Source organism: Gymnogyps californianus, chromosome 19 (assembly GCF_018139145.2).
Source record: "Gymnogyps californianus isolate 813 chromosome 19, ASM1813914v2, whole genome shotgun sequence".
Classification (NCBI taxonomy): domain Eukaryota; kingdom Metazoa; phylum Chordata; class Aves; order Accipitriformes; family Cathartidae; genus Gymnogyps; species Gymnogyps californianus.
Genome location: NC_059489.1, coordinates 5195550 through 5207687, shown reverse-complemented (window position 1 = coordinate 5207687; position 12138 = coordinate 5195550). Strand labels below are relative to the sequence as shown.

The 12138-nt window shown below is 37.9% G+C and overlaps 1 protein-coding gene across 1 annotated transcript in view; it reads left to right on the top strand.

Moving 5' to 3' along the window:
* Positions 1-4095: 4095 nt before the first annotated feature.
* The window catches only part of ANKFN1 (ankyrin repeat and fibronectin type III domain containing 1), a 68664-nt gene continuing 60621 nt past the window's right edge, over positions 4096-12138 (top strand). The window contains exons 1-3 of the mRNA XM_050908604.1: positions 4096-4203; positions 9367-9372; positions 10390-10581. Coding sequence (XP_050764561.1) covers positions 10396-10581 — 186 coding nt within the window. The 5' untranslated portion in view covers positions 4096-4203; positions 9367-9372; positions 10390-10395. The remainder of the gene's footprint in view (positions 4204-9366; positions 9373-10389; positions 10582-12138) is intronic.

Sequence of the window (12138 nt, the reverse complement as noted above, 5' to 3'; positions counted from 1 at the left end):
CGACCCTGGTCATGGCAGTGTATGGGACGTCAGATCTGATGTTTGAGCAGTATTTGTTCTTTTAGGGGGATTAGGAACAGTCTGAAATACAGCTTTGCCTCTATGATGATGACAGCTTTGCCACTGACTGATTAGGAAGTAAAGTCAGGGTCCATGTGAAGTTTTCAAATTCCAAATGTCTGAGTGAGTTTCTTTGCTCCAAACTTCCCACCCAGTTTCCAGACTACTGGTCTACCAAGCGTTTTTCACAAATGCAGTGTATGCACAGCGCCGAAACACAAGGCGATATAAAACATAGGAAAGTTAGTTTCTGTATATGGAGGACGTGCTTGCTACTGAAATACCATCTGCAATTAAGCGCTGGACATTGTGTACTTGGGACAATGTAATACCTGTGTGTGGCTGCTGCTCCATGCACCACATCAGGCTTTTGAAGAACTGGGTGAATACTGCCACCTATTGATTGACGAAATGAAAATGAATGCCTCCAGCTACCCTGAGATTGTATACAGAACAGCTTTGTGAGCTTCTCATCCTCCGCATGAGAACAGCCTCCCTCATCCCAGAAATGTTACCGGTGTCCAGGAGAAAGAAACAGAATTTGCTAAATGGAATTAATGGCCAATACGATGTGCTGCTTGGCTGCTAAAAATATCTGTGGTGTATAAAGCTGAGAACAATACAGGGTAAACATTTTGGTAAATGTGTCAGTTAATGAGCCAACTTGGGTGGCCCCTTTAAACAAAATGTACCCCTAAACATACATCTTCATTAAAATGTGCAGCTTTAGCAATAGCAATAATAGCTTGTAGAATCAGCTCATGATGTGTGCTGCAGGTAGGTAAACTTTTAGAGTGATCAAACATGGAATGAAAATCTGTCACAATAGGTTACTAAGTAATATAAGTACAGCAAACAAAATATTCTGTTCAACTAATATGTATGAAATATAAGCAAGTGAAATAATAAATGGCTGACATGTTTGAGCCATCTAATGGAATCATCAAAGGCTACGAACATGCAGGTTTCTGTACAAGATCAGATTAATGGATCTGCTTGTATGTGTTTTATCATAAACCCAGGTTTTTGTTTTCTGTAGGTCTTCTAGTCTTCTCCATTTCCAGAACTAGATGTAGGTGCCTCTTGCACTTATTTACACACATTCATTCGTCATTTTTAGTAATTAATTTCATGTTTTTATCATTTAGTAAATTTATGATTACTTTTCTTAACTTACTGAGTGTTGTTTTTTGTCTTCTGTCTTTTGAACAGCTTAATAACGAACTTAAATTCATATGACAGGAAGATTAGTAATATGTTTACTTGATATAAACAAACTAATTGTTTTTCATAGAACTAGGTTGGGCAAGAAAACATCTTGTCTTTTACTATTCTACTAAATAATGTTTGGTAGCAATAGAGGAGTACTAAGCATTATAAAAATTGAAATGGCAACTGCAAAAGGTCTACTTTCCACCAAGCTGAAAGGAGAAAGCAAAGGAGAGAAGGGGGAGTATTGACCCACAATGAGAAATTGCTAGAAAATGTTTAAGAATATACTAGTTTCAGTAAACTCACTTTAGCTTTTTCCCCTGAAAACAGCTGGAAATTGAGAATTCCCTCACAAGTGACTTCCATAGATGGGGTCTATACAGACCAAAAAAACTTAATCAGGGATTTTGACTCGGAAGAATCATCCCTATTCAGCACAGCACTGAAAATGGAATTTTTATGCTTACCTTTAATTTTAACTAATTTAGACATTTCAGATTTTCAGCATGCTTTTTTTCCAGATAGTATCCCAGTGTTAGAGAGGTATTTGGTGGTTTTTGAAAGATTTCCAATCTTCCTCCTGTTGGCAAGGAGCAGTGACCTCAGTCAGCTGTCCTGCAGCCTTCTGACTAATGATACTTAGAAGCAGCAGAACAAAAGAGGGAATCCTATACATGTATAGCCTGTGATTTTCACAGTATAGGAGAAGGAGTGTTGTGCATAGCTGTCGTGGTTTAACCCCAGCCAGCAACTAAGCACCACACAGCCGCTCGCTCACTGCCCCCCCACCCCTGGGATGGGGGAGAGAATCAGGAAAAAAACCTCGTGAGCTGAGATAAAGACAGTTTAATAGGACAGAAAGGAATGAAAAACAATGATAATGATAATATGACAATAGTAATACTAAAAGAATTAAACTATACAAAGCAAGTGGTGCACAATGCAATTGCTCACCACTTGTTGACCGATGCCCAGTTAGTTCCTGAGCCGCGATCCCCCCTCCCAGCCAACTCCCCCAGTTTATATACTGGGCATGATGTCATATGGTATGGAATAGCTCTTTGGCCAGTTTGGGTCAGCTGTCCTGGCGGTGTCCCCTCCCAGCTTCTTGTGCCCCTCCAGCCTTCTTGCTGGCTGGGCATGAGAGGCTGAAAAATCCTTGACTTAGTTGTTGCTAAGTAGTGTTTATACTAAAAACATCAGTGTGTTATCAGCATTATTTTCCTACTAAATCCAAAACACAGCACTATACCAGCTACTAGGAAGAAAATTAACTCTGTCCTAGCCGAAACCAGGACAATAGCATATTGTCATAGCACTTTGTAATTTTCTGCTGCAGCAAAACATGCAGGTAGTTGCATTTGATATTCTTGTTATGTCTTTGAAATACATACATATGCATGTTTACACACACACACACACACACACATATGTGCATGCACATGTGCATATAGCAAATCACTCAAAAAATGGTTTGGTCCCTATCCAGATTGATTTTAAAAGTATAGAATAAGTTCAAGTCCCATGACATTTGTATGTCAGGCCCAGGACTAGATTTTAGCTTCAGCTACTTTGGCAAAAGGACACTATTTGGTATGAGGTACAGTACCCTCAACTGAGTTTTGAAGGGTGGGAGAACCAGACTGGTCACCAGCTTTTGGCAGGTTTCCAACATTTTCCAAAAATCAAGCATCACGTCTGAATAAAGCCAGTGAATTTTTTTCAGCAGATTGTAACAGTAGCTCTGGTATCCCTTTAAAAACAATTAAAAAAATACCTTTTCTGTAGATATTAATGATCATTGGCTACAACAGACCCAGTAATTAGTGTGTTTTATTTTTTTGCTATTGCCAGATGTTACACAGGAATGTTCTGGTTACATGACTTTAACCCAGTGGACTGTCCAGGAAGGATAACGATTTTCTAGATTGTTGTTTATCTTTGTTTATCACCTACACTATTTTTAGAATTCTAAGGCTGTGTATGGTTATTCCATATTCTGACTTTGTAACATCTTTGTGGGTTTCTGTGGGATCCAGCATTTGCGGTTTTTGCCCTACAGTAAAAAAAAATTCTATTTTGAAGTATCACTGTTCTACTATTTTGGAAGCTCTTAATGCAGACATTACAGGATCTGTTTTAGCTGAAACATAGGCATCAATAAAATATGTTTTTCTTATTCATGTAACAATCTTTTTTAAGCGTAACCTGTTCAGGCTGGGACCTTTCAAATGATCTTGCAGATGTCCCATAGCTATGGATATGGTTGCTGCTTTTGTTGCTATGATTGCAGACAGCTGTAGTGATAGCTTGCTTGAAGAAAGAAGAAACAATACATCACATGCAACATGCACTACTGGACTGAGTGTAGGACTGTGATTCTTTTTTTTCCCCTTTTATTAATTTAACATAAAACTAACTGCTTTAAGATGGCTGCAGTAATGTCTTTTTGCTCATACTTCATGGCAAATTAATTACAATCGCAGTTTTGTTTACTCTGGCAGTAATTATTTTTTCTACTTGCACGCTGTGCTGCTGATCAATTTTAAGGGATACAACAAGCTAAAAGCATACAGAAGTCATGGCATCTTTGACTACGGAGGCAAGAGCTTTATATACTAGTCATTCCTATAGCTGCACAGGTAACTAGTATAGAGTTAAGGCACCAAACATTTTACCTGTGATACAACACTATTTGCTTTAAATAGTGTTTTGCTCTGAGATCTTATCAGTGATCTTGGACTTCAGTAATTGCTAGTAATAAGCTTTTTCATATCTGATCATTCATGCAGTATAAGGAAGAGGTTTACTCATTCTGCCCAGAGGCTGAACCAGCAGAGACAGCAAAGCCAATGTGATTCATTGAATGAAGACAGTGGACAATTACCAGCAACTTGTTCACATTTTGCATTGGATAGCCTCAGCTGGTAAGTCAAATTTAACTCTTTAATGCATCTATTCTTCATTATTAGTTTCAAGCATAAAATTGTTTCATAAACATATTTAAGAACATGTATAGTGTTGAGTGGTTTCTTGGCTGTTGTGTTTTCCTAAAATCTGAAGTTAATGCTTTTACAGCTATGCTGTGTCCTACTAGTGCACTTGTCTATACATTGCAGCATATATGTGCCACATACAACAGACAGTGATCTATAATCTAGATTTTTTTTCTCTATCTGCAACATGTTTTTAAAAGGACATGAATATTAGGTCAGTATTTGCCAATCAAAAAAAAAAAAAGAGCTTTTATAAGGGTAACTAATTTATATTCATTTGTATTTGAATTTTACTTTTAAAGCACCCTGCTGTCGGGGAATAAAATGGTTACTTCAGCACTTAGAAGCACAAGTAGAAATCTGATCACAAAGATTAAGCTACAGTATGTGCAGCATGAAATGTGGGTTGGAAGACTTCGATCACTGGTTTGTTACATGCTATAGCAAGTGATAGTCACACAAAAGAGACTGTTTTGGTGGTTATTTCCAGGGTAGTGCAGTAACTGTTTCCCCAGAGAACTGCCATAAGACTTTCGGTTTGTGTTTTTTAATTCTTGGAAATGCAAACTACTGTTAATTATGACTATTATTCTGTCTAGTTCTGCCTTTTACTGAGAAACCTTGTAACGTGCTGCTTCTTGTAGTTCTTGACTTGCTGTAAGAATGCTAGTTAGTCAGATCATACAGGGCTACTCCGAACCCTATTGAGATGTCCTTATCATTTCATTCTGACCTACGCTAGGTATGTGCACGGGCTTTCATAGGCGAAAATCTCAAATGGGTCAGTTCACCTGTTTCTAAACTGTTAGTCTTTGATACTGTAACAATTTTAGTTGTGACAATGATATATCCCCAGGCTAAGTGCATTTCAGTTGGGGGGTTTGTTATTTCAATCAAGACAATGCACATTTCAGGGTTTCACCTGATCGGTAGGTGAGGACATGGTTGTAAAAAACCCAAAATGAACGACTGACTGACTTAAAAAAGGAGCCTAAAACTGCTCTTACAAAATAGTTTATGTCTGTAAAAATAAAATGCCAACATCCAATAAAAAACAATAAGTTTTCAATCACAGAATCATGTGAATTGAGCTGTCTGTTTTCCTTATTTCTTATTATACAGTTTACCCATGATTTTACCCGATCTCATTTCCATTGCTGTCCTGGGAGTCACTTCTACAGCTTAATAAGATCACACTTCCAGAAAGTTTTCCAGAATATGCAGCTTACCTTTACCTTTTCTTTTTTCACTTCATACCTCGTATGTGACTAGAAAACATGCTAAGTACGATAATCTTCAGTAGCATTTTGCATCTTACTGTTTCAGTATGCTGGTAAAAAATGCAGTTCATTTGCATTATATTATTCCAGCTATTGCTTTATTGTTCTGCATTTATTCTATGCACTAGTTCAGGATATTGATGGTTAGTACATAGGAAACATTTATATGTTTCAAGTCATTTGTGATGCACTGCTTCTGTGTGGATAGCAAAGATGCCATCTGTTTTATTGTTGAATAGCTGCAATTTTTACAGTGTTTACTTAGCTTCTCTATAGACTTACCTGCTCTTGACTTAAGAGAAACTTTCATGAGATTATAAAAGATTCTGTCCTCTTCTTACATTAATGTTAGTCTTGAGGATCCGCTCTGGCTTTGCACTGAAAAAGCTTCCAGGCGTAATATGGACACCCTATTGTTACTGTCCTTGGAAGTCATTGTTTAGACAGTAGCACAGTATTGTTTTCTTCTGAATGTATAAATCCTGTTTCATTGACCAGATCAATGTGCGAAGGACTCCAGCAACCCCTAGGAATTGTAACAGCTGGAGTCAAACTATGTTTAGATACAGTCAATATAAACAGTAACCCATGCCATGGGGAACAGGCCTGAGCAGACTTGGTGTGAAACTGCTGCTAGGCTTTTCTGGGTTGGAGACATAGGCTAGCAGCCCAATGATGATACCTAAATTTGCTTTGGTCCTGAGACTACACCAGCATCCCAGAGTGCTGTAACATGTTTAGAGAACCTAGTTTCTTTTTACAGTGTACATATTGAAATAAAGAGAACTGATTTGCAAACTGTCTGAGTTTTGAATGTGTATTGGGAGATGTGTGACTAGAACACCTCTACCAAACCCTCAGATTTCCTGGAAAACTGTTTAAAAACTGACAGGTGCTTCTCCTTTACTTGCTCACGTTAATATCTCCTCATAAAAGAAAATGTTGCTGTCAAGGTGTTCTCTGTAAAAAGTTGGGATTCTGAAAATAACTTCTCTACTTCTCAAGAAAAGCTTGAATTTGATGACTTTCAAGACATTCTGTGAAAGACATCTGGGCAACTGAGTTTAAGGAGATGGATACAAATACACTTCCTGCGTTAGTGAAGGCTGGAGAAGAGATAGGGTTTTTTAGGAGTCAGGCTGGCAAAATTCCTTTTTTAGTAATTATTTTAATCCTCGAGAGTTTTGCCACAATACTAATTCTATGAACTAGAAGCACTACAGCTTCTATAAGCATGACTTTAAATATAAATAAATGCCTCTTCACATCAACACCAAAAATCTCCAGCCAAGACCAGCTTTTCTTCAATGGCTGTCCTCTCCACAGATAGATAACTTAGGGACTTGAAGTCAACAAGCAGGTAGTTTGGCCTAGCGAGATGGAGGGAGGACTTTATCAGCCTAGAGAGGACTGATAAAGGCATAAGCCATGTTAGCTTTAATAACAGGTGTTCTTGTTTGGTTTTAATAATACCTCAATAGGTATGAGAAGTCCTACTAAGTAGATAAGTCTAATTTATTTAATGCAAACTTACTAAATATCTACACAGCTTCTCAGTAAGTTTCCATATTGGCATATAGGCTTAAGGAAGCTTGGCATCTCTCCATAATGTAGTAGTATTGTGCCACTCAGAGGTGCTGAGCCTGTTGCTTTTCATATAAAAAAAATATAATCCCGAAGCAAACACAGTGGAGCATGCTGAGCTACCTTTGAATTAAGTATTGGATGGATCTAGTCGTCTTTTTTGTCCTCGTCTTGATGATGTTTAGGTTTGTATGGTAAATGCAAATTGTTCTCTCTCATGAGTCTACTACTAACTGTGTGGTATTTGGTATTCAATGACTGTACTCTTGGAATCAAATGATTTTGGGAAATTGAAACTTCCTTTACAACCATGCCTATGACATTTATTGGCATTTTATCCACAATTTGGGACTGATACTTGTCCCATACTTTATTGATGAAAGGAAGAAATTCTTGAAAATGGAGGTAAGAGGAGAAATTTGTAGGATAATCTGTAGCTCTATATACTAATAAAAACTGTGGAAGTGTTACTCTAACTGAGAATTAAATTATTATTATTATTATATTTTGTAAATTGCTGAGTTTCTTTAAAATACTAATAACATGGAACAGTGGAAGATGGGTAATCAGCTTTGGAGGTAATCGGCTATTTCTTAAGCTTATTTTTAATAAATATCTGAACTGTTGAAGCTATCCTAAACAGAGACAGACGCAAATGAAATCTTTTGACCATCTTAAAAAGAATTTTATTTCATGTTTATACTCCCAAATGGTTCCACAGATGCATCTGTAAAACAAAAGGCTGTCTTCTAAGTTTGTCCAATATTAAAACTCAACACTTACCAGCAACTTCCATACCGTAAAGCCTGACCCACACTGATTCCAGCACATGGTTCCAAATAATTCTGGCATGTCTGGAACATTTGTGAGTTGGCATTGGTGATGATAATTTTAGTGTTATGCTCTAGTCTGACATTAACAAGCAACTTCTCATGACAGAGACTTTGATTAAACATATTTTGCTATGTTCCTTGGTTTCCACTCAGCCTTTCTATCTAGTCTATGCAAGCTTGCTCTTCGGGATGATAGAAAATGCTTCATTTGAAGAGACAGTGATTTCAGTTAGTCCTTGTAGGCACTGCTGAAATGCATGTAATAATTAAAAGGCAGGATGAATTGCTTGTGTGAGCCTCACTTTACCTTTATTCCATAAACTCAGAGAAAAGTAGTCCAAAATCATTGTAGTATTGTTGCTCCCTGAGTCCCAGAGAGCTTGTTTCTTATCATATCCACTCTTGCACATTAGTTTCAGGGATGCAGCTCACACAATTCCCTTCTTCTGATTGCACACACTGTTGTTCTAATTTAACAAAGTCTTCTCATCACGTATGACAATTATGTTGACTCTGTCTCTCTTCATTCAGAGACTTGGTCTCTCTTCAATACCCCATGAGCTTTGAGAATATGTGAGATTACTTGTAATCAGATACTTTTGTGCTCAGGATGTCTGCTTCACTACAATTTACTAATGAGAAAGGAAGATGTAGACAGCTTATGAGACCTGGGTGGTGTCTTTAATCTTGGGGACCAATTCATGCCAATGAGCAGCCTCAACAGCATGGTGAGTGTTTAGTAAAGAATGCTTTTTAGAGTCTGGTCCTGCAGTCTAATTTGCTTAGACGCAGGCTGAGACCATAACAGAAAGTTAGAGGATTTGTATCATAGTACAAAGAATTTAACGCTTACTTCCAGGAAAAGATAGTCTGAAAGGGTAGCCAGATTTACTATGGCAACTGTGAGGTCTTCCAGAGAGACATTCTGTCTTATAAACGTGTACATGCTCTTGTCAGGGAAAAAGGAAATGTGAAGAAATTGTGCGTTTTCGTCACCTTTTCACTTACAGAGATCCCTGGGGATAGTTTCCTGTGCTTGCAGTTGGGTCAAATCTGATTCTCAGTTTCCTTTCAGAAAGGCAAAACTATTCCCACATAAAGTATTTCCAGAGCGTTAAATATTCAGTTTTTCCTAATATGGAGAAATGACTGTAATCATAGAGCATAGAAAGTATTGTTTAATTATGAGATAATACGGAAATCCTATTAGGCGAGGCAGTCCCTCTTGGAAGAGTTTGTAGTCGAAATGGACAGGGCAAACACAGAGCAGGATAAAGTTATACAATATATGGACAAAACCAGTGCCTGTCCACTAACTAACTGAGGGAAGAAACTACTCGGTATGAAACTGTAAACAGCAACAGTTAGAATCACAGATTGTTTTAACTGTAAAACATAGAGTGTAAGGTCTTTGTTTGCAATAACCTGGACACTAGTTGGCCATAGGTAGTTTAAACTAAAAATGCACATATGCCACATTATGCCTACAACAGAGCCTAAACAGGTTTTCTGTGTTTCAGCTGTTATTTGCTAAAACATAATGCCTTAGGAGTCTTGGTCACAGAGCAGGTTCCGTCCCTGCCAAATGCTCTTCAAAACTCTAACAAAAAACCATTCTCTGTAGCAATGGACTTTCGTTTGGATGGTAACATGTCAGCGATTGATACAAATTAAACGTAAGTTCATGCATTATTTCTGTAGTAGCTTGTGATAGGTTCAGAGATGAAAAAGTATTTTGAATCCAGCCATACTTCCTGAGTGAGAAATACTGCTTTGAGTCTCTAGAGAAAGAGAAGCCACCCACCCAACTGAAAACATCACATGCTTTTGGAGCACACAGTTTGCTAGCAGATAGTAATGTGGGAAACAAAGCGCGTGTCTTGCCACAGTTGTGCTTGTGTCAAACTTAAGTCACTTGATCAGTTAAAAAATTCAGTCCTGCATTGTGTTCTGTAATCAGTTAGATTTTTTTTCTCTCAATTGCTTCAGTTTTATTTCAAGAAACCATTGTACTGACAAAACGCAGATTACGTATATGTTATCCAAATCGTATAGTAACATTTACATTTGGGTGTCATTTTTTCTGACACCTGTTTTACCAGAACTCACTCTGTCAAAAGGCCATTTCCCTCATTAAATGAAACCCCTTCTTCTTATACAAATTAGCAAATTCTGAAGTGCTTTATTTTTCCATCCTTAATTCTCCCTCCCCATAGATATCCATGGGACTAATTTCATGAAGAGCAATTTGCCACTGAAAGAGCCCAAAAACATGCTTCTGACTGTTCAAAAACTGCGTGTCTGAAAGTGATTTTTGCCATAGAAGTCTTGCAATGTGCTTTTCAATGATACAGTTCTGATCAATGATGTTAGTGTAGCAAAACCTTGTTAAACAGCTGTTGTTTTTCTTCTAGAAACTACTAGCTGAAAATGACACAGCAAATGCATAACTTAAGTCTCCTCCAGACTAAAAAGAACAGCGTGCCATCCTCTCCAAATGCTGCAAAGCGGTTATATCGGAACCTGTCAGAGAAGCTTAAGGGGAGTCACACATCCTTTGATGAAGCATATTTCAGAGCTCGATCTGACCGGCTCAGTCTCCGTAAGACCTCAATGGTAATTACTTGATATTTATCAAATTGCCAATTTACTGTTCTAGTAATCTCCTTAATCAGTTTGCTTTTTATCTGTACAATTTTCATCATCTCACTTTGCGTGTTCCCTGACCAGTGCTGTACGTTCTTCCCAGACTTACCATTTATGATCCTGTGTCAAAATAAAGTCTGACCTTCTTGAAGGCTAATGAAAAGCTACCTTACCCAAGTGATGATGCTTTATTTTAGGAGTAAGGTCTTAACTTGTCATTAATGTGACACAATGTGGATTAAATATATACACACAAATATATATTGTTATATATATACTCTTACAAGTATATATATAATATATATATTTATATCTATATATACAATATATATTATAATCTCTTACAAGAAATGAAGAAAAAGTATTTTGAGAAAACTGAAGATGACTTTAGAAGTTCCCATTTTTCCAAACAACAGAGCAAGTGGAACTTACATGCTGTGACAGATAAATGCAAGTTTGTTCACAGACTGTGCTGATGGTCACTAGATAAGACCATGGAAAAAGGAGATCATGCATGAAGCAGTCTGGCCTGGGTACCCTACCCTAGTCGCAGAACACAGCGGAGCACTCTGGTGCCAGTACAGGAAAGCATATAAGCACCTGCTGGACTTAACGCTCACAAGTGCTCCTATTTATGCCAGTGCTGGTGAAGTTACACAACCTCCAGCACATACATTTTGAAGAATGGACTGTGTCCCTGAAATAATAGCACAGTGTAAGTTCTATGCACAACAGAATCTTTTATATTTGCTGGAGGAAGATGAACCTGCTGTTGTTATTGCCAAAACAAAATTCCCCTTTTCTATAAGTAGGAAGAACAGACACATCCGTCAACTTCTCCTCTGAATTATTTTGAAGGAAAGAGTTCCTCTCCACTTCTGAAGAGCAATGACTTATGACAGTGTCTGTGAATGCACCAGGAGACACCTCTTGGAACTGTTACTCTGCTGCACTAAAGCAGATGCTTAGTGCAGTGCAGGACTAAACTCTGAATATGGTTGGGCCAGATAATAAAAATCTTACATTTTGTCAGAAGAAAAAGCACACTCTAGGCTCCTGTAACACTCACAAATCTTTGTGATGTATGAGACAAATTATATGAATCAATGCAAGAATTGAAAATAATTTTAAAATCAATTCAATGTTCCTATCCCCTAGGATCACTTCTCTCTTGAAGTCAGAGGACCCGTGCATGCCCCATGGAAGAGCTAAGCTGAAATGTAGCATTAGTGCATTGGAAAGTCAAGATACTGTTGTCTCTCTCCTGTGAAGAAAGACTATGACCTGAAGGAAGCAGGGGATCACGGCTCCTTCCTCTCAGCTCTGCCAGAGCCAATAGATTTTGTTTTACAGAAAGAGAAGCCTGAAACTCAAACAGGGCTTGATAGCTGGAGAACAGCCTCTGCATAGTAGCCAACAGCTGTGCTTTTGAGGCAGCGGGTTTCCAGATGCTTTCAGTTTGTAGGGATCATTTGCATTTGGGCCTCTAAGTATGAACTGTGGGAGAAGATTCTTTAGATGAATTTT